The sequence below is a fragment of the Bufo gargarizans genome, chromosome 8 (assembly GCF_014858855.1).
Source record: "Bufo gargarizans isolate SCDJY-AF-19 chromosome 8, ASM1485885v1, whole genome shotgun sequence".
In the NCBI taxonomy this organism is placed as follows: Eukaryota; Metazoa; Chordata; class Amphibia; order Anura; family Bufonidae; genus Bufo; species Bufo gargarizans.
The window spans coordinates 68,335,439-68,358,956 of record NC_058087.1 but is presented as its reverse complement, the minus strand read 5'-3'; the positions used below and the strand labels follow the sequence as shown (position 1 = coordinate 68,358,956).

Sequence of the window (23,518 nt, the reverse complement as noted above, 5' to 3'; positions counted from 1 at the left end):
AGCACATCCGCAATACCCAGTCCCTATAGCTCTGTGTGCTTTTATTGTGTATAAAAAACTATTCAACACATATGCAAATTAACCTGAGATGAGTCAGAGCTTGAAAATATGACTCTTCTCTAGTCACACAAGTAAAATATGACTCTTTTATGTTAATTTTCATATGTATCAAATAGTTGTTTTTTTACACAATAAAAGCACACAGAGCTATAGGGACTGGGTACTGCGGATGTGCTAGTGGCCATCTAGCAACCCATGTCCTCAGCTCTATACACAAAATCCCGGTGACAGGTTCCCTTTAAGTCCCAAATAATAATAAAAATGCGCCTAAAGGTGCCCATATCCTTTATGTTTATCCCAATCCGACATTTGTTACACGACAAAAAGTCGCGCGACAGATAGGGCGCAACAGTTGTCGCGCGACATTTTGTTGCACCAATGTCGCGCGACAATTTTTATAATGGCAGTCTATGGTGTCACACTGTAACATGCGACATGTTGCGACTGCAACGCGACAGTCGCAGAAAAATCCATCTTGAATGGATTTTTTGCGACTGTCGCATCGCAGTCGCAGCATGTCGCATGTTGCAGTGCGACACCATAGACTGCCATTATAAAAATTGTCGCGCGACATTGGTGCAACAAAATGTCGCGCGACAAATGTCGTTGTGTAGACCTAGCCTTAACCCTGGGTTCACACCTGAGCGTTTCTGAGACACGCGTTTTACGCGCGTATTTGTCGCGCGTTTTTATGCGCGTTTTTTGCAATAGTAAACGCGCGTTTGACGCGCATTTGTGTGATTGACTGCAGTGTTGTCCAATGAGTCTATGGCCAAAACGCGCGACAAACGCCCCAAAAAAAGCTCAAGAACTTGTTTATGCGTCGGGCGTTTTACAGCGCGTTCAAACGCGCTGTAAAACGCTCAAGTGTGAACCAGGGCCATAGGGAAGCATTGGTTTTCACATGTTGAGCGTTTTACAGCGCGTTTGAACGCGCTGTAAAACGCTCAGGTGTGAACTTAGGGTAATCTTGCAGATGCGGGGTTCCATAGACTGAAGATTTTCTAGTAATTTTTATGAAATAGTAAATCTACAGATTCCTATTCAAGTTTTGAACTTGTCCTGTTATTGGTTTCCTCACGCGTATTAACCTGGGCCAACTGATTTATTAATACTGCTGCCCAGATTGTTGGACATGTTCCTGGACGGTTGGACTGGACAGTCATTCCTTCAAGTAGATGCCATTTTGCTTCTGCCCAGTTCTGCTTTTTGTTTCCTCATGGCAGATACATCTTTTGCAGATGGTAGTTTTATGAAAAAGGTTGGAGTGAATCAAGGGCTTTTAGTTGCCAAGTTTCAAGTGGTCACTGTGACTGTGACACTTAATCAACATCCTTTAATATGACACAAGCGCTCAGAAATGCGTTGCGCTAGCACAGATGTTTCTTTTGTGACTGCATCTAGTATGTTTCCAGAGGACCGAAAACAGAAATCTTTCATGACATAAAAAGTCCAAGATAAAAACAAGCCACTCATTGTGAATTCAAGTGATACATTAAGCATCATAACAACTTGGTGAAGAGATGAAGGACGTCATTGTTAAGAAAATATATGGACATTGCAATTAAATCAATTTGATAAATGACTATATATATATATACACACACACAAATAAACATTACACCTGCAGGATCTTTTAAGACAATTGTCAATCCCTTAAAACAGGAATTGTAATGTTGCAACAGCAATAATAGTACACCGTGAACAATACATAAACAAACAGGACCTACATTAAAGTCACAATAAAATACCAGTAAAATAATATATAGCAATAAATAAATAACCAAATACAAATATATAGGGGGTCATTTACTATCCAGAAATACGCCTATATTAGGTATAATTCTGGAGCAGATTGCGGCGCAAATCTGCGACTTGTCCCTGCCCACGCCAGGTCTAAAATTGTGAGCGTGGCGTGGGCGGGAAGGGGACGGACTGGAAGGACCGTCTCATTCATCATTTTCTATGCCTGTTTTAGGCATAGAAATTGATCTAAATGTAAGACAGCTAGGAAGCCGGCGTAGAATTAGTCCGGCGCTGGATACACCGAAGTTATGTAGAGGCCAGCGCCTCTTCATAACTTCAGCGGATCCACCCCCAGTGCATTAAGACCGGTGTCTAAAATGCCAGTCTTGATAAATGACCCCCATAATTCTAGTTCTAAATATTATAAAGCCTCAAGGACCTATTATACAGTTTTCATTACATTTTTTCATGACTTCTCCTTCTAAATCCATAGGCATTAGTATGGAATTGGCCCCATCAAACTGCCAGATACAAAAGCGTGATTCGTCATTCCACAGAAGACGTTTCCACTGCTCCAGACTCCAGTGGCAGCGTTCTTTACACCACTCCATCACATCCTTGGCATTAGGCTTGGTGCAGCTGCCTGGCCATAGAAACCCATGACATGATTCACAGTTTTTGTGCTGATGGTAATACCGGAGATAATTTGGACCCTGTAGTTATTCAGTCAGCTAACATTGGCGATTTATATACACTACGCGCCTCAGCACCGGAGGACCCCGCTCTGCAACTTTTACTAGTGGCTGCGCCTGGTATTGCAATTCACTACAGCTTCATCCATTCAGGTGAGTGGGACTGAATTGTAATACCAGACACAGCCACTAATAAAAGTTGTTGTTGTGCTGATCTATTTTTAATGGCTTACCCTAAGACTATAGAATGGGAACTGGAAAATGCCTTTAACCCCTTCATAACCAGCAACGTACATGTATGTCACTGGTTGGGTCTTTGAAATAGCCCCCAAGTCTCTACTGCTTTTAATGTCTCAGACCAGGGGCCAGCAACCTTCGCCACTCCAGCTGTTGTGAAACTACAATTCCCAGCATGCTCTATTCATTTCTATGGGAGTTATGAGAAGAGCAGAGCAAGTGTGCATGCTGGGAGTTATAGTTTCACAACACCTGGAGTGTCGGAGGTTGCCTACTCCTGTCTTAGGCCTCATGCACACGACCGTGCCTTTTTTTGCGGTCCGCATAGCGCGGAACGGAACGGGCGACCCATTGTAGACATGCCTATTCTTGTCTGCAAAACGGACAAGAATAGGACACTCTATATTTTTTTTTGCGGGGCCTCGCAACAGAGCAACGGATACGGACAGCACATGGAGTGCTGTCCACATCTTTTGCGGCCCTATTGAAGTGAATGGGTCCGCACCCGAGCCGCAAAAACTGCGGCTCGGATGCAGACCTGAAAAACGGTTGTGTGCATTACGCCTTAGGCCCCTTTCACACGAGCGCGTTTTCCGCGTGGTTGCAATGCGTGACGTGAACGCATAGCACCCGCACTGAATCCTGACCCATTCATTTCAATGGATCTGTGCACATGAGCGTTGTTTTTAACACATCAGTTCTGTGTTGCGTGAAAATCGCAGCATGTTCTCTATTCTGTGTTTTTCACGCAGCCCTGGCCCCATAGAAGTGAATGGGGCTGCGTGAAAAACGCATTGCATCTGCAAGCAAGTGCGGGTGCGATGCGTTTTTCACTGATGGTTGCTAAGAGACGTTGCTTGTAAACCTTCAGTTTTTTATCACGCGTGTGAAAAACGCATCAAAACGCATTGCACCCGCGCGGAAAAAACTGAACAACTAAACGCAATCGCAGACAAAACTGACTGAACTTGCTTGCAAAATGGTGCGAGTTTGGCTGGTTTCACACAAGCGTGACGGATTAGGTCCGGATGCGTTCAGAGTGCGTTCAGTGAAACTCGCACTATTTTGCAAGCAAGTTCAGTCAGTTTTGTCTGCGATTGCGTTTAGTTGTTCAGTTTTTTTTTGAAGGTTTACAAACAACATCTCTTAGCAACCATCAGTGAAAAACGCATCACACCCGCACTTGCTTGCGGATGTAATGCGTTTTTCACGCAGCCTCATTCACTTCTATGGGGCCAGGGCTGCGTGTAAAACGCAGAATATAAAACATGCTGCGATTTTCACGCAACGCAGAACTGATGCGTGAAAAACAACGCTCATGTACACAGACCCATTGAAATGAATGGGTCAGGATTCAGTGCGGGTGCTATGCGTTCACGTCACGCATTGCACCCGCGCGGAAAACTCGCTCGTGTGAAAGGGGCCTTAGACTAATGACAAGCATTTCACAGGGCACCCTACACACCAAGTGGACCAACACGGGGTGCTGTATGAAAAAAACAAAAACAAATATGGGCAACACTGAACTAATAATACAACCTACCAAAAAATAGTGTAAAAGCCCAAATATAAAAAAAAAATATGTACTTAATAAATGCATCGTTAAAATCACATAATTAAAAATGAGACACGTTACAAGAAAGTCGCATACCCCAGGGGAATATCTTCAAAAGTAACACATGAGTCTACAATACATCAAATACATGGTTTACATATACATTAGGTATGAGTGGGACAAAGGCAACTCAGACAAATGACACACGTCATCACTAGCAGTTCTGAAGTCCATGTAAAAACTACATGAAGGCGCACGATGCACTTAAACAGTGACAGCATGTGTGCACTAAACTACAAAGGTAATGCTTATAGGTATTAAGGGGGTCATTTACTGGCAGATATACAACACTTTATATAAAGTACACAGTGCATATACAGTACACAATATACAGTATATAAGGCCCTATAGGATTACTATGCAAAATACTTCTATCAAAGTGCACAGTGCGGATAAACAATACCAATTAGGTCAGAACGATAGTGATATGTTCACAGTATAAGAGCTCATGCACACAAACGTATTTTCTTTCCGTGTCTGCTCCGTTTTTTTTGTGGACCGTATGCGGAACCATTCATTTCAATGGGTCTGCAAAAAAAAACTGAAGTTACTCCGTGTGCATTGTGTTTCTGTATGTCCGTATTTCCGTTCCTCAAAAAAATAGGGCATGTCCTATTATTGTCCGCATTACAGACAAGGATGGTGCTGTTCTATCAGGGGCCAGCTGTTTCGTTCCGCAAAATACAAAATGCACACGGACGTCATCTGTATTTTTTGCGGATCTGTTATCTGATGACCGCAAAATACATACGGTCGTGTGCATGAGCCCTAACACATGAGAACATGCCCAAATCACAGCATTGCCTGAGTGGTTATCCTAATGTAACAGGCACTAGAGTGCGCAGTGCAACGTCCGGTGCCGGACATAAAGCTCACATAATGTCCAAGGGGATCGATGTGAAAGAGCATGAGAAATAATAACCCGTCTATACAAAACCTAAACGCTGGGTTCACACCTGAGCGTTTTACAGCGCGTTCCTACGCGCTGTAAAACGCACAACAGGTAAGAACCAATGATTCCCTATGGGAAGGGTTCACACCTGGGCGTTTTACAGCGCGTACGATCGCGCTGTAAAACGCCCGACGCTCAAACAAGTACAGGAGCTTTTTTTGGCGCGTTTGACGCGCGTTTGGGCCATAGACTCTTTGGACAACACTGCTGTCAATCACCCAAACGCGCGTCAAACGCGCGTTCACTATTAAAAAAAACGTGCATAAAACGCGCGACAAAAACGCGCATAGAAACGCGCGTTTGAGAAACGCCTAGGTGTGAACCCAGCGTAAATCCAGAGAGAGATGCGTCCATCTCGATTCGCATTTCGGCTGCAGTACATGCAGTTTGGCAAGGAGGAACGCATTTACATTTAGTGTTTCCATAGTTTTATTACAGTACAGGTTTGGATAATACAAATCACATAACAGCAATTAGTGATACTAATAAAACTTCTAATAAGGCCTCATGAACATGACCGTATCCGCAAAACACAAATCCACAAAACACGGGCGACATCCGTGTGATATCCATGATGTGTCCGTTTTTGTTGTGGACCCATTGACTTCAATGGGTCCATGGTCCGCATTTTGCGGCCAAGAATAGGACCTATGCAGACAGCACACGGATAACATCCATGTGCAGTCCGTTTTTTATTTTTTTTGCGGGCCCATAGATATGAATGGGTCCATGTGCAATCTGCAAAAAATGTGGATCAGACACGGATACAAAATACGGTCGTGTGCTACAGGCTGGCACAGACTTCAGCTATAACTTACACCAGTTTCTGGCATAAGATATAGTAAGTCCGGCGGGCTGCACAAAGCCAGGCCCCCTCCCGCTAAGACCTGCCTATTTTCTCGGCACTTCGGAAAAGTGCAGAGAGGCTTTAACTCCTTCAATACCGGGTGATTTTCTGGTTTCTTTTCTTTTCTTTTCTTTTTTTAATTTTCGTTTTTTACTCCCAGCCTTCCCAAAGCCATAATTTTTTTATTTTTCTGTTCACATAGCTGTATGGCCTGCTTTTTTGCGGGACAAGTTTTACCTTCTAATGGCACCATTTAAATTCCAAAAACTAGTGTTTTCTTCATTGTATTTTCTTCTATAAAGAAAGTTTTTACAAAGAAGCCAGAAAGACAAAAAAGTGCCATCTAATTAACAAAAACACCAGTAGTAAAACAAATGGTTATGTGTCCTAAAGGTTCATATTCCCCATAGACCTTCTGCTAACATCTGGAGCTGGCATTTTTATACCATCCGTGTTCATCCGTGTTTCACGGATCATTAGGAAGAGATGGTAAAATATACAATGCAGCAGCTCTCTGCAAACCTTTTGTACAAAATGTATTTGCCAAGCATCGCTAATTTACATAATAAGCATAGCATTAGCATTAGAATACTTTTCTGTACTTTATTTGGTTTGCAGAGTGCTGTTGCATTGTATTTTTTACCTTGTGTTTTCAGGATGTGCGGACTGACCCCCTTTTTTTTCTTTGCAATTAGGAAGAGATGCTTTGAAAATTATCTTTCAGCTGTGCAGTGTCAGTAAAACACACGGACAGCAAAAAACGGACACGTTGACCCAACACGGATCCATAACGGACACTGACCACCTTTTTACAGATTCAAGCACAGACATGTGAATGAGGCTTAAAGCTGAAGGTGCAAAAAAAATTCCACTAAAAACACAAAAGTGCAGAAAAACATCAGCAAGAACTTATATGCAATGGGACCCTAAGGCCTCTTTCACACGGGCGTCATGGTTTTGGGCCGGATAAGATGCGAGATTTTTCCACGCGAGTGCAAAACATTTTAATGCGTTTTGCACGCGCATGAGAAAAATCGGCATGTTTGGTACCCAGACCCGAACCCGGACTTCTTCATAGAAGTTCGGGTTTGGGTTAGGTGTTGTGTAGATTGCATTATTTTCCCTTATAACAGGGTTATAAGGGAAAATAATAGCATTCTTAATACAGAATGCTTAGTAAAATAGGGCTGGAGGGGTTAAAAAAATTAATAAATAATTTAACTCACCTTAATCCACTTGTTCGCGCAGCCCGGCTTCTCTTCTGTCTTCTTTCTTCAGGACCTGGGTAAAGGACCTTTGATGACATCACTGCGCTCATCACATGGTCCATCACATGATCTATAACCATGGTGATGTCACCACAGGTCCTTTTCCTACTGCACAGCAAAGATGAAGACCGAAAATAATAATTATCGGGTCCCCATCCCGATCGTCTCCTAGCAACCGTGCGTGAAAATCGCACCGCATCCGCACTTGCTTGCGGATGCTTGGGTTTTCACGCAGCCCCATTCACTTCTATGGGGCCTGCGTTGCGTGAAAAACGCACAAAGTAGAGCATGCTGCGATTTTTACGCAACGCACAAGTGATGCATAAAAATCTCAGCTCATGTCCACAGCCCCATTGAAGTGAATGGGTCCGGATTCAGTGCGGGTGCAATGCGTTCACCTCACGCATTGCACCCGCGCGTAAATCTCACCCATGTGAAAGAGGCCTAAGCCTCCATGCACACAGTCATTGCCCGGCCGTTCCATGCATTGGGGACCACAATTTGCGGTCCCCAATGTGCGGGCAACATCCGTGCGGCTGCCACAGACAAATCCAGACCCATTCAAATTGAAAGGGTCCGTGATCCGTCCGGACCACAAAAAAATAGAACATGTTCTATTTTTTGCAGTGTGGAGGCATAGAGAGAAACACCACGGAAGCACTCCATAGTGCTTTCATGGGGTTCTGTGCCTGCCTTCCGCACCGCAGCTTTCGGATTGCGGACCCATTCACATTCGTGTGCAGGAGCCCTAAGAGTCTGAGAATGTTGGGTAAAGGCAACTGTAAATCTGGCTGTACACATTGAACTTTTGTCAGGCAAATCCGCTGACCACACAACTGTTCAGATACTGTAGACTAACAGAATTTTAGCTTTAAAAAATGCCAAAGAAAAATACTCCAACACACAATGGCAGATTTACTAATGAAAATGCATCAGAATTCTGCTCCAAATTGGGACACATTTACTAAGTGTCTTTGTTGAGGACTAGAAAATGGTATGGCTTAGCAAAAAAAGAAAAGCTGTGACTTTAAATAATATACTTTGGTGCAAAATTCTGGATCAAAGTAAGCTAAGCCTACGGCCGGTTTCCTGCATAAACGCCAAGATTTAGCCAGGCAAATACCGCTACATGCATTATTTTTTGTCCAGCAGACAGCCGGCATTTTTGCTGGTACGGCCTGCCGGATCAATCATGCCAGAGATGTGAGCTAAGCCTAATAGGTGGTCTATACAGTGGATATAAAAAGTCTACAATTACTGTTAAAATTTCAGGTTTCTGCGATGTAAAAAAATGAGACAAAGATAAATCATTTCAGAACTTTTTCCATCTTTAATGTGACCTATAAACTGTACAACTCAATTGAAAAACAAACTGAAATATTTTAGGTAGATAGAGGAAAAAATATAAAAATAAAATAATATGGTTGCATAAGTGTGCACACCCTTAGGCCTCATGCACACGACCGTTTTTTTTTAAGGTCCGCAAAAACGGGGTCCGTAGGTCCGTGATCCATGTCCGTTTTTTCTTCCGTGAGTCTTCCTTGATTTTTGGAGGATCCACAGACATGAAGAAATAATCGTTTTGGTGTCCGCCTGGCCGTGCGGACCCAAACGGATCCGTCCTGACTTACAATGCAAGTCAATGGGGACGGATCCGTTTGTTGTTGACACACTATGGTGCAATTGTAAACGGATCCGTCCCCCATTGACTTTCAATGTAAAGTCAGGAGTCCCTATTATACCATCGGATCAGAGTTTTCTCCAATCCGATGGTATATTTTAACTTGAAGCGTCCCCGTCACCATGGGAACGCCTCTATGTTAGAATATACTGTTGGATATGAGTTAGATCGTGAAACTCAGACCCGACAGTATATTCTAACACAGAGGCATTCCCATGGTGATGGGGACGCTTCAAGTTAGAATATCCTACGAACTGTGTACATGACTGCCCCCTGCTGCCTGGCAGCACCCGATCTCTTACAGGGGGCTGTGCGTATCATAGTCCCCTGTAAGAGATCAGGGGCTGCCAGGCAGCAGGGGACAGACCCCCCTCCCTCCCCAGTTTTAATTTCATTGGTGGCCAGTGCGGCCCCCCAGCCCCCCTCACTCCCTCTATTGTATTATTTTCATTGGTGGCCAGTGCGGCCCCCCCAGCCCCCCCCCCCTCCCTCTATTGTATTATTTTTATCGGTGGCACAGTGTGCAGCCCCCCCAGGCCCCCCTCCCTCCCTCTATTGTATTATTTTCATTGGTGGCCAGTGTGCGCCCCCCCCCCGGCCCCCCTCCCTCCCTCTATTGTATTATTTTCATTGGTGGCCAGTGTGCGCCCCCCCCGGCCCCCCTCCCTCTATTGTATTATTTTCATTGGTGGCACAGTGTGCGGGCCCCCCCTCTCTCCCTCCCTCTATTGTATTATTTTCATTGGTGGCCAGTGTGCGGCTCCCCCCAGCCCCCCTCCCTCCCTCTATTGTATTAATTTCATTGGTGGCCAGTGTGCGCCCCCCCCGGCTCCCCTCCCTCCCTCTATTGTATTATTTTCATTGGTGGCACAGTGTGCGGCCCCCCGGCCTCCCTCCCTCCCTCTATTGTATTATTTTCATTGGTGGCCAGTGTGCGGCCCCCCCGGCCCCCCTCCCTCCCTCTATTGTATTATTTTCATTGGTGGCCAGTGTGCGGCCCCCCCCTCTCTCCCTCTATTGTATTATTTTCATTGGTGGCACAGTGTACGGACCCCCCCGGCCCCCCTCCCTCCCTCTATTGTATTATTTTCATTGGTGGCCAGTGTGCGCCCCCCCGGCTCCCCTCCCTCCCTCTATTGTATTATTTTCATTGGTGGCCAGTGTGCGGCTCCCCCCAGCCCCCCTCCCTCCCTCTATTGTATTAATTTCATTGGTGGCCAGTGTGCGCCCCCCCGGCTCCCCTCCCTCCCTCTATTGTATTATTTTCATTGGTGGCACAGTGTGCGGCCCCCCCGGCCCCCCTCCCTCCCTCTATTGTATTATTTTCATTGGTGGCCAGTGTGCGGCCCCCCCCGGCCCCCCTCCCTCCCTCTATTGTATTATTTTCATTGGTGGCCAGTGTGCGGCCCCCCCGGCCCCCCCCCCTCTCTCCCTCTATTGTATTATTTTCATTGGTGGCACAGTGTACGGCCCCCCCCCGGCCCCCCTCCCTCCCTCTATTGTATTATTTTCATTGGTGGCCAGTGTGCGCCCCCCCCCCCCGGCTCCCCTCCCTCCCTCTATTGTATTATTTTCATTGGTGGCACAGTGTGCGGCCCCCCCGGCCCCCCTCCCTCCCTCTATTGTATTATTTTCATTGGTGGCCAGTGTGCGGCCCCCCCGGCCCCCCTCCCTCCCTCTATTGTATTATTTTCATTGGTGGCCAGTGTGCGGCCCCCCTCGGCCCCTCCTCCCTCCCTCTATTGTATTATTTTCATTGGTGGCACAGTGTGCGGCCCCCCCCTCCCTCCATCTATTGCATTATTTTCATTGGTGGCTCAGTGTGCAGCCTCCCCCCCCCCAATCATTGGTGGCAGCGGAGAGTTCTGATTGGAGTCCCAGTTTAATCGCTGGGGCTCCGATCGGTAACCATGGAAACCAGGACGCTACTGCAGTCCTGGTTGCCATGGTTACTTAGCAATATTAGAAGCATCATACTTACCTGCTGCGCTGTCTGTGATCGTCCGGGAGCTCCTCCTACTGGTAAGTGACAGGTCTGTGCGGCGCATTGCTTAATGATCTGTCACTTACCAGTAGGAGAAGCGCCCGGCTGGTCACAGACAGCGCAGCAGGTAAGTATGATGCTTCTAATATTGCTAAGTAACCATGGCAACCAGGACTGCAGTAGCATCCTGGTTGCCATGGTTACCGATCGGAGCCCCAGCGATTAAACTGGGACTCCGATCAGAACTCTCCGCTGCCACCAATGATCAGGGGGGGGGGGGAGGGGAGGCCGCACACTGTGCCACCAATGAAAATAATACAATAGAGGGAGGGATGGGGGGCCGGGGCCGCACACTGTGCCACCAATGAAAATAATACAATAGAGAGAGGGAGGGGGGACCGGTGGGGGCCGCACACTGTGCCACCAATGAGAATAATACAATAGATCGAGGTAGGAGGGGCCGGGGGGGCCCGCACACTGTGCCACCAATGAAAATAATACAATAGAGGGAGGGAGGGGGGGCCGGGGGGGGTCTGCTGCCTGGCAGCCCCTGATCTCTTATAGGGGGCTATGATATGCACAATTAACCCCTGGGTTAATTGTACGGATCACAGCCCCCTGTAAGAGATCGGGTGCTGCCAGGCAGCAGGGGGCAGTCATGTAGACAGTTCGTTGTATATTCTAACTAGAAGCGTCCCCATCACCATGGGAACGCCTCTGTGTTAGAATATATTGTCGGATCTGAGTTTTCACGAAGTGAAAACTCAGCACTGAAAAAGCTTTTATGCAGACGGATCTTTGGATCCGTCTGTATGAAAGTAACCTACGGCCACGGATCACGGACGCGGATGCCAATCTTGTGTGCATCCGTGTTCTTTCACTGACCCATTGACTTGAATAGGTCCGTGAACCGTTGTCCGTCAAAAAAATAGGACAGGTCATATTTTTTTGACGGACAGGAAACACGGATCACAGCCGCTGATGAACAACGGTGCATTTTCCAAGTTTTCAACTGACTCATTGAAAGTTAATGGGTCCGCAGAAATTCATGGAAAATGGCACAACGGCCACGGATGCACACAACGGTCGTGTGCATGAGGCCTTAAACTAATACTCTGTTGAAGCACCTTTTGATTTTATTACAGCACTCAGTCTTTTTGGGTATGAGTCTATCAGCATGGCACATTTTGATTTGGCAAGATTGGCCCACTCTTCTTTGCAAAAACACTCCAAATCTGTCAGATTGCGAGGGCATCTCCTGTGCACAGCCCTCTTCAGATCACGTCCAGTTCTTGGTAATGTCACTGTTGTGCCATATTTTCTCATATTGTCTTCACTGTGTTCCATGGTATATCTAATGCCTTGGAAATTCTTTTGGACCCTTCTCCTGACTGATCTTTTAACAATGAGATCCCTCTGATGCTTTGGAAGCTCTCTGTGGACCATGGCTTTTGCTGTGAGATGCGACAAAGAAAATTTCAGGAAAGACCAACTAGAGCAGCTGAACTTTATTTGGGGTTAATCAGAGGCACTTTACATGATGGCCGGTGTATGCTGACCCCTATTTAACATGATTTTGAATGTGATTGCTTAATTCTGAACACAGTTACATCCCCAGTTATAAGAGGGCGTGCACACTTATGCAACCACATTATTTTTTTTTGTTTGTTTTCTTCCCTCCACCTAAAAGATTTCAGTTTGTTTTTCAATTGAGTGGTACAGTTTATAGGTCACATTAAAGGTGGAAAAAGTTCTGAAATGATTTACCTTACAGAAACTTGACATTTTAACTTTTTATATCCACTGTACCTAGGTTGAATTTGTCATAGACTGTGCCTTATTTTCTGCCGTCGTGCAGGCATCTGCAAAAACAAATGTGACTTTTTGGGGTTTTATGTTGCTTACTCTACTTCTTAAAAAGTGTGCGTTCCGTATTTTTTGCGGACCCATTAACTTGAATGTGGCCTCGGACCGTGATTAGTGGACAATAATAGGACATGCACTACTTTTTTGCAGAACGGAAATACGTAAATACAGAAATGGAATGCACACAGAGTACCTTCCGTTGTTTTTGCGGACCAATTGAAGTGAATGGTTCCGCATAAGGTCCGCAAAAAAAAAAATGAACGGAAGCAGAAAGAAAATATGTTCATGTGCATGAGCCATAAAGGGGATTTTAATACTGATGACCTATCCGATCAGCTGTTTCAGAGTGGCTTTGGCGCTGCAGTTACACAACTCCATTCATTGTGTAGTGAACGGAGTTGGTTACCGCAGTGTTACTCCCATTAGGCCTCGTTTGTCACACATCATTTCTGCGCTCAGGAAAAATCACAGCATGTTCTATATTCTACGTTTTTCACACAGTTCTGTGTATGGTAATTCATCGAAAATCGGATTACATCTGGATGCAATGCGTTTTTCACTGATGGTTGGTAGGAGATGAAGATTGTTATTCTTCAGTTTTGTTTTCTTTTTTTGATAAAGGTCAAGATCAAGAATTAATATCAATGACCACTTTTTTATTTAGGAGAAAATGTCCTCTAAGAAGGAAAAGACATTGAGGCCATACAGCACACAGACCAAACGAATATCAGGAGTTCCTCGTTCAGCCTCATTTCAGGGTGCTGCTTCATTTTTCCAAATTTAGTAAAGAGTGAGGATTTTTGTAATTATCACACTCTAGTAAGAACGTATCATTAGAACAATGGGGGGGGGGGGGTTCTCTCTTTATCTCTTTATCTCTACAGGCTGTCCCCGGTGAAGTGTAGAGGGCTGTCAGCAGGTAGTATCACACCAGTAACAATACCACCCAGCACTTACAAGTATCAAGGGAGTTGCACAGTAGAATGAATATACTGTACTTCAGTTAGGAGCATGTTTGGCAAGTTGAATGTTTCCAAGCACAGTAAATCATTAATGATTAACGGCAGCGTAAAACTGACCTCTAATATACTAGGCTAAATAAGCACTAGTAAATCCAATGAGGTCGTAAAAACCATAGTCTTAAAGCAAGAGCACTGGTGATCCTACACAAATGTTTATAGGCAGGAGCGTAGTGAGGGGAGGGGCAGGGGGTGCATGTGCCCCGGGCGCAGAGACTGGGGTGGGTGCACCCGTCCGGCAGCTCTTTTGCATAGTATTGCTGTCTGCTCCCTGCTTCCCAGTTCCTCAGGCCGCACATAATACTGCTGGCTGTGGGAGGAGCACTGAAAGCCCAGGAATCAGGGTGAGTGCAAATCTGAATCCTTGCCCCGGGTGCAGGAAAGCCTAGCTACTATTCATAGAAAATATTTTTTCAAATTTTTGACTATTTTGCTTTCTTTGTTTCTGCAGTACTGCCATAAAAAATTACATACAAAATACTTATCCTTCTGTAGCAGTCAACTCAAATAATAAAACCTCCTCCATAGACAGGTAACCTATTGTCGGTTAACTTTTGCTGTGAGAGGAAAGGTTAGGGGAAAGATAATACTCATGATAATAGTCAGTGTAGAATTGGCATGATGTATGGCTACATGCTATATATAGTATGTCTGTGAGTCTAGTTTAACCTATAATCTACACTAAATATACTAATACATGTGTGAAGTGTAATAATTACATACATTTTTCTAATATAAATTATAAACAAAATATACTACAGAGAAATATATGTAGTCATGACAAGCGGAGTGAAAACATCCATTGCTTATATTGTCGGCTTCAATCACAGAGCTCATAGACAATACACAATAGGGCCTAGGCTATAGCCAAGGCAGAATGGACATTCTGGTAAATGAAAATTAGCAGCAGGTTCCCCCGCATTAGCCACAGCAACTTGGTCGTTCTCCTGGTATAATTGACCTAAAACCGTTTCATTATTTGCACCACTTGTCCCTCTACGTTCCCTTAATTTCACTTATAGCAAATATTTATTCAGATGGGTCTGGTGGAAGGTCTTACAACCTATCAGGAAGGACTTTAAAGGGTTTTTCACAATACTTTTTCCCAAGGATCATCAATATCAGACCCAATGCAGTTGAATAGGAGCAGGCCTGCAGTAACCAGGCACGGCCACTACTCAGGGTATGGCGCTGTGTACTTTCAGTGTCTGGTTCCAATTCTGCAGGTCATAAACATTTTTAAAAAAAAGCTGACAGGCTGGGGGGCTAGGAGTCAGACCCCCACCAATCGGATCCTTAGGATAAGTCCTCAATATTTAAGTCCTGGAAATCCACAGAAAAACTTAAAAGGAATGTGTCACTAGGACATTCACGGCTAAACCAGGTACAATTTAGGGCTAGTACAGCCGAATGTAATGATACATTTCACTTAGCAATCCATTCCTTCATTCTGGAGAAAAAGTACTTTTAATCCATATGCAAAATAGATGTTAAGTGCACCGAGGGCAGGCCAAAGCCCATGTGTGTGTGTACCTTTGCTCCTCCTACTTTCTCTTCCAGCCCCTCCCTATCATTGATTGACAGGGTCAGGCAAGATGATTAATGAAGTGTTCAAGAGGGAAATGTTTTTATTAAAAAAATAAACAAAAACAAGGAGCACAATCAGAAGCAATATCATAAAATATGATTTAACTTAAAAAGTAGTAAATGATTAGAACGAGCGTGAACAGTTTTACATGGGATGACAGAGTATTAACTGGTCGGGGTTGAGGAAGTTAATTCCTGATCATTGCCGTCTAGATAGCTGCATTTATCGGCTGCAATGATCACTGCTGTATGGGGATGAACGATCTCTATTATGGTCATTCATCTTCATACAGTTTCCTTGTTTGTCAACAGTGCACCGGGCAATGTGCTGTCAACAAACAATCATTTTTGGTACCACATCAGAGAAGCATTTGCAGTATCCCAGACTTAGGGGTATACCAATTGTTTGGATATTTTATATCTTGCTATGTACTGTACACCAACATGACATGGTATGGTTGGCAGGGACATGGTGACTACCCTGTTCCTCTCCGCTTAGTAGAAGTAGGCTGGACCTGCCTTCTGCCAGGAGTGGGAGTTCTAGCTAGGACAGTGTGGAGGAAAGAAGCACAGTTAGGGGCTATAACTCCAGAGAGAGTGCAAGAATACCCAAGATAAGACTTGCATGAAAAGCAACAGGATTTATAGTTAGCAGAGTAACCTGCAAACCACAGCTGTACAGATCTTGCTGCAGGTGAGGGACTATGGTTCAGACACCCATCACCTCAATCACATTCAGGCCAGACCAACTCTAAACCTGCATTACACATTGGACGCCTATCTTTGCAAGTGCAAGCTTAAAGCTGTTAGCCAGAAGTTCAAAAGTGAGTCATCTGCAAGATATCACATCAAAGGTCTAATTAATTGCCACTTTTCCAGCCACCATACCTGATCATCTGGGGACAGAAATTGCACTTTGTCCAAACTACTGCTGGATGTACTATAAAGTTATCTTTTGCACTGAGTAAAGAGAGGCTTTTATTCTTTTACTTCTGACCTGAGTCTTTGAATCACCTTTCCACTGCACCGATTCCCAGGGAGCACCGGACTGAGGGAATACACTGTGACACAACATCTCATCAGGGCCACTACCACTCCTATCCTCAGGGGCTCGCTGCACATTCACACAACAAACAAGCGTGTATGTGTATATCAAATGATTCATGGCACCTTTACACAGGGCAATGATTGGAAATGATCGCTCGTAGGAAGGGGAACATTCATTCCTGATAATTGGCCCGATCCTGAGCTCGTGTAAATGAGCCCTAAGTGAATTTAAACATGTCTGGGATAAACGTGCATCTATTATAAGATAAAAAATAAAAAGGAAATACTATAAGGGCACTAGATGCCATACTGCCAGTCTTACATGTAATTCATTGTATATGTTTATAATATGAACTGCATTTGCACATGAAGGTACAAAAGAAAATGAAAATGACAAATTATATTCCACCTTATTTTTTATTCTTTAGAGTACTTCTTCATTTTCTCTTCATTCTGTAAATGTGCAATGCTCTTTCAAGATATAATCATGGTAAAGCCTGTGCCTATTGGGAAGGGAGGAGCACATTAAATGTGCACTCTGGAGCCAATTACAAATGTCATGGAAAAGGACAATACCATGGAGAAATTAACTGGTTTAATCCTGGAGTACACTGGTCATCACATTACATGTTATAAAGATCACTCGTTCCGCAGCACCTGGATCGAGCTGCATAATGAAAAAGATTTTGATGTGGATATACATGGCATTTTTCAGACTTTTGGTTCTATTTACAAAATACATTGAAAAATGCTGTAAAACCCATTGTGTGAATCTACCCTTGGCATTACCCAAATTTGACTAGCTTTTTTTTTTGTTATTTGCTCTGATGAACAATTAAATTATGCCGAACTGGCTATGATGCATTCAAGAAGGGTTGTTTGAATTCAGGGACAGACTGGGAACTTAAAGTGACCCTGGAAAAAAACTAAAAGTGGCCTCATGTTATAGGCAGGTGCAAATTGATAGAAGGTGGAGCAACACAGGTAGATAGGGCCTGCATAAGTAGGCAGGAACAACAAAAGTAGGCGGGGCCAGCAATACTCTAGTGCAGCAGAAAATACCGCCCCAGCAGAACCAAATACCACAGCATCGACTACTGCCTCAGCAGATACAATCACAAAGTACTGTCGCCCTCACCATAGTATTCAACTGGATGATCGTCCTAAAAATCATGACACCTATTCAAATAATCATGTATCATGTAGGGTTTGTCCAGAATTCTTACATTTCATGTTGGCCAAATTCTTACATTTCATTGTGGGCAGTCTAAGGCACACCTCCTGTGCAATATTCATGCTGTCTAATCAGCACCTTGATATGCCACACCTGTGAGGTGGGATGGATTATCTCGGCAAAGGAGAAGTGCTCACTAACACAGATTTAGACAGATTTGTGAACAATATTTGAGAGTAATGGGTCTTTTGCGTACGTACAAAATGTTTCAGATCTTTGAGTTCAGCTCATGCAAAATGGGAGCAAAACCGAAAGTGTTGCATTTTTATTTTTGTTCAGTGTATATATATTTATATATGCAGTCAGGTCCATAAATAAAGTGACATCGACACAATTCTAAGGGTTTTGAAAGAATAAGGGAATGAGGGAATAACAGACACCTGGCCATGGAATAGCTGAGAAGCCAATTGACCCATTACTTTTGGTCCCTTAACAAGTGGGAGGCACATATGCAAACTGTTGTAATTCCTACACCGTTCACCTCAAATTAAAGCAGTTAAAGCACATCTTGTTTGTTTCATTTCAAATCCATTGTGGTGATGTATAGAGCCAAAAATGTTAGAATTGTGTCAATGTCCCAATATTTATGGACCTGGCTGTATATATATTTTTTCCATTATACAAGTAGCTTTGTATTATTCCACAAATGCATTGAATCTACAGCACAAACAATACTCCAGCCATTGCTTAGTAAGTAGTACAGTATTACATACAGTTCTGCAGATCCACAATTTAAAACTGGTGTATCACATTACTTTTAATAAAGCAGACTTTCATGAAATACTATCACATCTCACCCCAAAACAGTAATCCTTGCCTTCTGCCAGCAATTTTGTGATACCATTTATCACCAATATAATAATCAGTTTTTGGGGGGGCAACAGGTATATCACACCAGTTTCAATTAGTTATTCGAAAAGCGTTTGTCCCTCTATATAGCTGCGGTATCTCAGCAGAACCGCACACAACTGCTGCACAATACAAATGCACTATAATATACTTTCTATGTTAGAAGGTATATTATAGGTATATCACACTCCTCAATCAGATTTTTTTTGGGGGAGCAACAGGTATATCACATCAATTGCAATTACTTATTCCAATAGCTATCTAGCTGCGTTATCTCAGCAGCACCGCACACAACTGCTGCACAATACAAATGCACTATAATATGCTTTCTGTTAGAAGGTATATTATAGGTACTGTATATCACACCCCTCAATCAGATTTTTTTTTTTGGGGGGGGGGGGGGGGCAAACAGGTATATAACACCAGTTGCAAATAGTTATTCCAATAGCGTTTGTCCCTCTATCTAGCTGCGGTATCGCAGCAGAACCGCACACAACTGCTGCACAATACAAATGCACTATAATATACTTTCTATGTTAGAAGATATATTATAGGTATATCACACCCCTCAATCAGTTTTTTTGGGTGGGGCAACAGGTATATCACACCAGTTGCAATTAGTTATTCCAATAATGTTTGTCCCTCTATCTAGCTGCAGTATCACAGCAGAACCGCACACAACTGCTGCACAATACAAATGCACTATAATATACTTTCTATGTTAGAAAGTATAAGTATATCACACCCCTCTATATGTCACACCTATTGATAGTACACCTATACTAGTCCTTAAAAGGACTTTTGTGGCCCAATTAGCTACCGTTTGGTGTCACTAACAGTTTGTCCCTGCTCCACACAGCAACCTCTTCCTACACTGGCAAAAAACAGAATGTAAAATGGCTGCCAGATCGGGTTTATTTATAGGGTGGGGGGGTCCATGTGCTGAAACATCTCAATTGGCTGTCTTGTCCCACCTGATGGATGTGTCATGGGTCAAAGTTTGGCGCTATGCAAAAAAATATGGCGCTTGCGAATATCGCCATATGTTTGCATGTTCTGCGAATCATGAACGAGCAAAGTTTGCCGCGAAACTACCGCCAGGCGAACCGCAAGGCCATCTCTACCTGTTATAGCTCACTGCTGCGCTGTTAGGACAGGGCAGAGGACTAAAGCCTTCCCTTCACCTCTGTGTCCTAAATTTACAGTCACTGGGAGCAGTAAACTATTCATCAATGTCTCTTACAAAGCGACAGTGTTTAGATTATTACCGATATACATTTATTGCACAACTCCTTTAAGGAAATCCTCACTATAGGACATGATAGGGCTATCTGAGGACTTGAGCTGACAAGCATGGTTCTAGGCTAAACTACAACTGTAATTTCTTTGTATTTTAATTGCTGCAAATTATAAAGTATAGCAAATTGAAATTCTCTTCTAAAACCGCAAAGGCGACAGGTTTAGAAAATCAACATCTAAAATAAGGATAGGAGACAGTTCATCCGCTTCCACGACAGCACTTCATCTCCTTATGTCTTTACTTGATGTAAAATGCTAAACTTTCAACGATCATTTTGCCAGCCCTCATAATTATCATATATTGTATTTCCCAGGCGAGTCGCCGGATTTGCAGGTGTGAACACTATCATTATTCTTTAGGGAGAAAGTATCAAGTGCCTTACATTTTGTTCACTCTGTGAAATGAATGGTAATTCTCGGACAAGTTTGACTTTTCTGCTGAATTCCCCGTCTTCTACTGATTGGCGGATACCTGACTACCTATAATAAAGTGATGAAAAGTAGCTGTCTAAGTACTGACGGTCCATCACGTAAGCCAGTCTCCGGAAGTTATCGAATAATCACATCTCTAGATAAGCAAGGGTGTACTAAATGTATCTAATGACTGTTACAATTTAGCGAAGCATAAAGGTAGACCTTCCCGGGGGGCGGCTTATGGTGGCCCATCTCTACAGTGCAATACAGTACAGTTTACAAGGTAAGGTTTTGTCGCTTTTGTTCAGTATACTTCTATATGATCCTCAACTAGTCTGCAGAAAACAAACTACAGGATAAAATACAAATCTAACATGTCCCTATTGAAATATGTCATTATAAGCCTTAGCAATTACTTCCTTCAACTTTTTCCACAGTGTGGCTAGCCGCTTAGCTTAAAACTCGGCACATTGTCCATTTCATGCGACATTATAAACTTTAAATTTATATGATGTTGTTTTTGGCAACCTCGTTGTAAGCAACGTGCAATTGTCAAAATCTGTCCCCTGAAACGGACAGCGAATCCCAATGTTTAAAGGTAAAATAAATGGCAATGCAGCTAAGATATCAATGAATTTGTATGATGTTCTTACCTGTGCATGGTGTCCATGATTTCAGACCGATGTTTAGGCTTATCTGAGTCCCACCAAAGATAACCCAAAGACAGACCAGCCGCAAGGCAGACATCAGTAGAGTTTCTCAATCTTGAGGGTCCATGTACAATTTGCACAAATCTCCGGGACCACACTCTAATTAGGAGCTAGCACCCAAGTCTTCATGGCCCATCAAAGTTGGCAAGTTTCTTGGTTAAATGGAGCTCATCATGATTTGGCGCTACCACTGCTCTGGCACAATTTCAAAAAATCTTATCATTCTGCTCAAGTATAAAGCAGTAGGATTATGCCTTGAAATAGAGTATCATCCCTGGGTTCACCTCCGTTGGCTGCTAAGAAAGTCTTTGAATGGCTTAGGGCTGACAAACTAATGCAAAGTGTAGGTGTTGCAGAGACAGCTGTTTGATCCAGATACAACAGGTGAGCCTCTCTGCGTCTGAGGGATGAGCAGGTGAGTTTCCAGGCACAAACCAAATATCCAGACATTTAAATGAGTTCCCAGTCATTTTCTCCTCTGTAGGATCTTTTCATCTTTTGCCCAGCCCTCCCCAGGTGAAGGAATTTCCCACTGTAAATGACTCTGCCCTTCCAAAGAATATATTACTAACAAAGGTGGAGTAAAGAAGGAGCAGTGCACCTAAGTGCATGCTTACTGCAAGTGCTTCAGGTACATTAATGGAATGTACACAAGAGCACAGGATTACACAGTGATGCAGTGCTAAGGCTATCCCATAGGAGAGGAATACAATGAAAGTTTTATTTTCCGTGATGATAAAGTTATTTTCTATTAAATGTATAGTAATAATAATTATTATTTTATTATTATTATATAATATTTACAGATGAATTTTATTTTAAAATAAACATCTGTTGATTTCCAGTATGACGGCTGCACATTGCTGCTGATCAGTATTTCTCAAAATTAAAGGGCTTCTTTGGAATTTGGGATAGGTCATAAATATCAGATCGGAAGGTGTCCGGCTCCCGGTCAGCTGTATGAAGTGGCTGCAGCGCACCTTGAGCGCTTAAGCCTCTTCCTAAACCATGTGACATCACATTCATCGGTCATATGGCCTTTCTGCAGCTCATTCCTATTCAAGTGAATGGGGCTGAGCTGCAATACCAAGCACAGCCACTATCCAATGGACGGCACTCTGCTAGGTATGTTGTAAGGAGGCCACAGTGCTCACTGGAGCCCCGGCGATGAAGATAGCCCATGAATATAAAAACCCCTTCTAAATATGAAGCCTAAACTATTCTGATTCTAGTTTTAGATTTACTTACCTGTGAATTTTATATAATATACATAGTACACCTGCAATCTGTTCAAAAAGTGGTGCAATTTTGGTGCAACTAGGGTTTCTACACTTTTTGTCACTTACCTGAAAGGAGTCAAGCTTAGCGGAACAGGGGAGAACGTCATTAAAAAGAGGCATGACCTAAGATGCACCCTTTTGCACCAAAAATGCACCCCAATTCTGGCTTAAAATTCTGTCTCAAAGTAAGCCATACATTAGTTGGTTTAGAGCTAGACAAAAGCCTCTACCCCTGAGTCCCTGTGATAAATCTGATCCCGATCTAGACAGCCTAAGTGTACACCATTTACAGGCTTAGTAAATCTGTGCCACCATATTTTATTTCTAGATGGCGTAATAACCCTTGGGTCACCAGGCTGCCTAGAGATACCCATATTAAATTCTGTAGTGACTTCACTATAACCTATGTATCTTGTCAAATAAATTTTCGTCCATTGGTTTAACATCATTTATTTTTCTCATAACGAATAGGAGACTAATTTGAAGTCGCTTCATTGATATTCATCTGTCTCAAACTAAATTGCTCATATAAATATCAATTTAAAATGATTATGTAGAATGCAAATCTAAACTATATTATACATTCATCTATTTGTGACCATGGAAATGGATTTGCATGCTGGTGAGTATTGTGGAAATCACCCTCCTGATTCTATATATTTAGTCCACTGTATACTCTTGCACATTGAGCATGTCAATCAACTAATATGTATGATAGATAGATAGATAGATAGATAGATAAATAGATAGATAAATAGATAGATAATAAATAGATATTAGATAGACAAAGGCCTCATTGAGTAGGCCGAAACGTTGCTGGGAGATTAAAGTTTGAGGTCTTCACCCTTTCACGCCATTCTGGAGTGCTGCCTCGTTCTTTGGAATTGATATTAGATAGATAATAAATAGATATTAGATAGATATTAGATAGATAGATAATACATAGATATTAGATAGATAGATAGATAGATAGATAATACATAGATATTAGATAGATAGATAGATAGATAGCCTCCAGCCATGCAGTATACTTCATGCTACTCACAGCAGATGGATGTGTTGAAGCATTCAAGTTCATTGTGTATTTTAGTGGTTAAGATAGCAACCCAAGTCAATGAAAGAGTTAATGTC

General features: G+C 43.1%; 1 protein-coding gene across 1 annotated transcript in view; it reads right to left on the bottom strand.

The window, feature by feature from the left end:
- The window catches only part of LOC122945385 (thrombospondin-type laminin G domain and EAR repeat-containing protein-like), a 76,414-nt gene extending 54,821 nt beyond the window's left edge, over nt 1-21,593 (bottom strand). Inside the window, exon 1 of the mRNA XM_044304458.1 lies at nt 21,051-21,593. Within this exon, the coding sequence (XP_044160393.1) occupies nt 21,051-21,144 (94 nt within the window). The 5' untranslated portion in view covers nt 21,145-21,593. The remainder of the gene's footprint in view (nt 1-21,050) is intronic.
- Nucleotides 21,594-23,518: the final 1,925 nt, after the last annotated feature.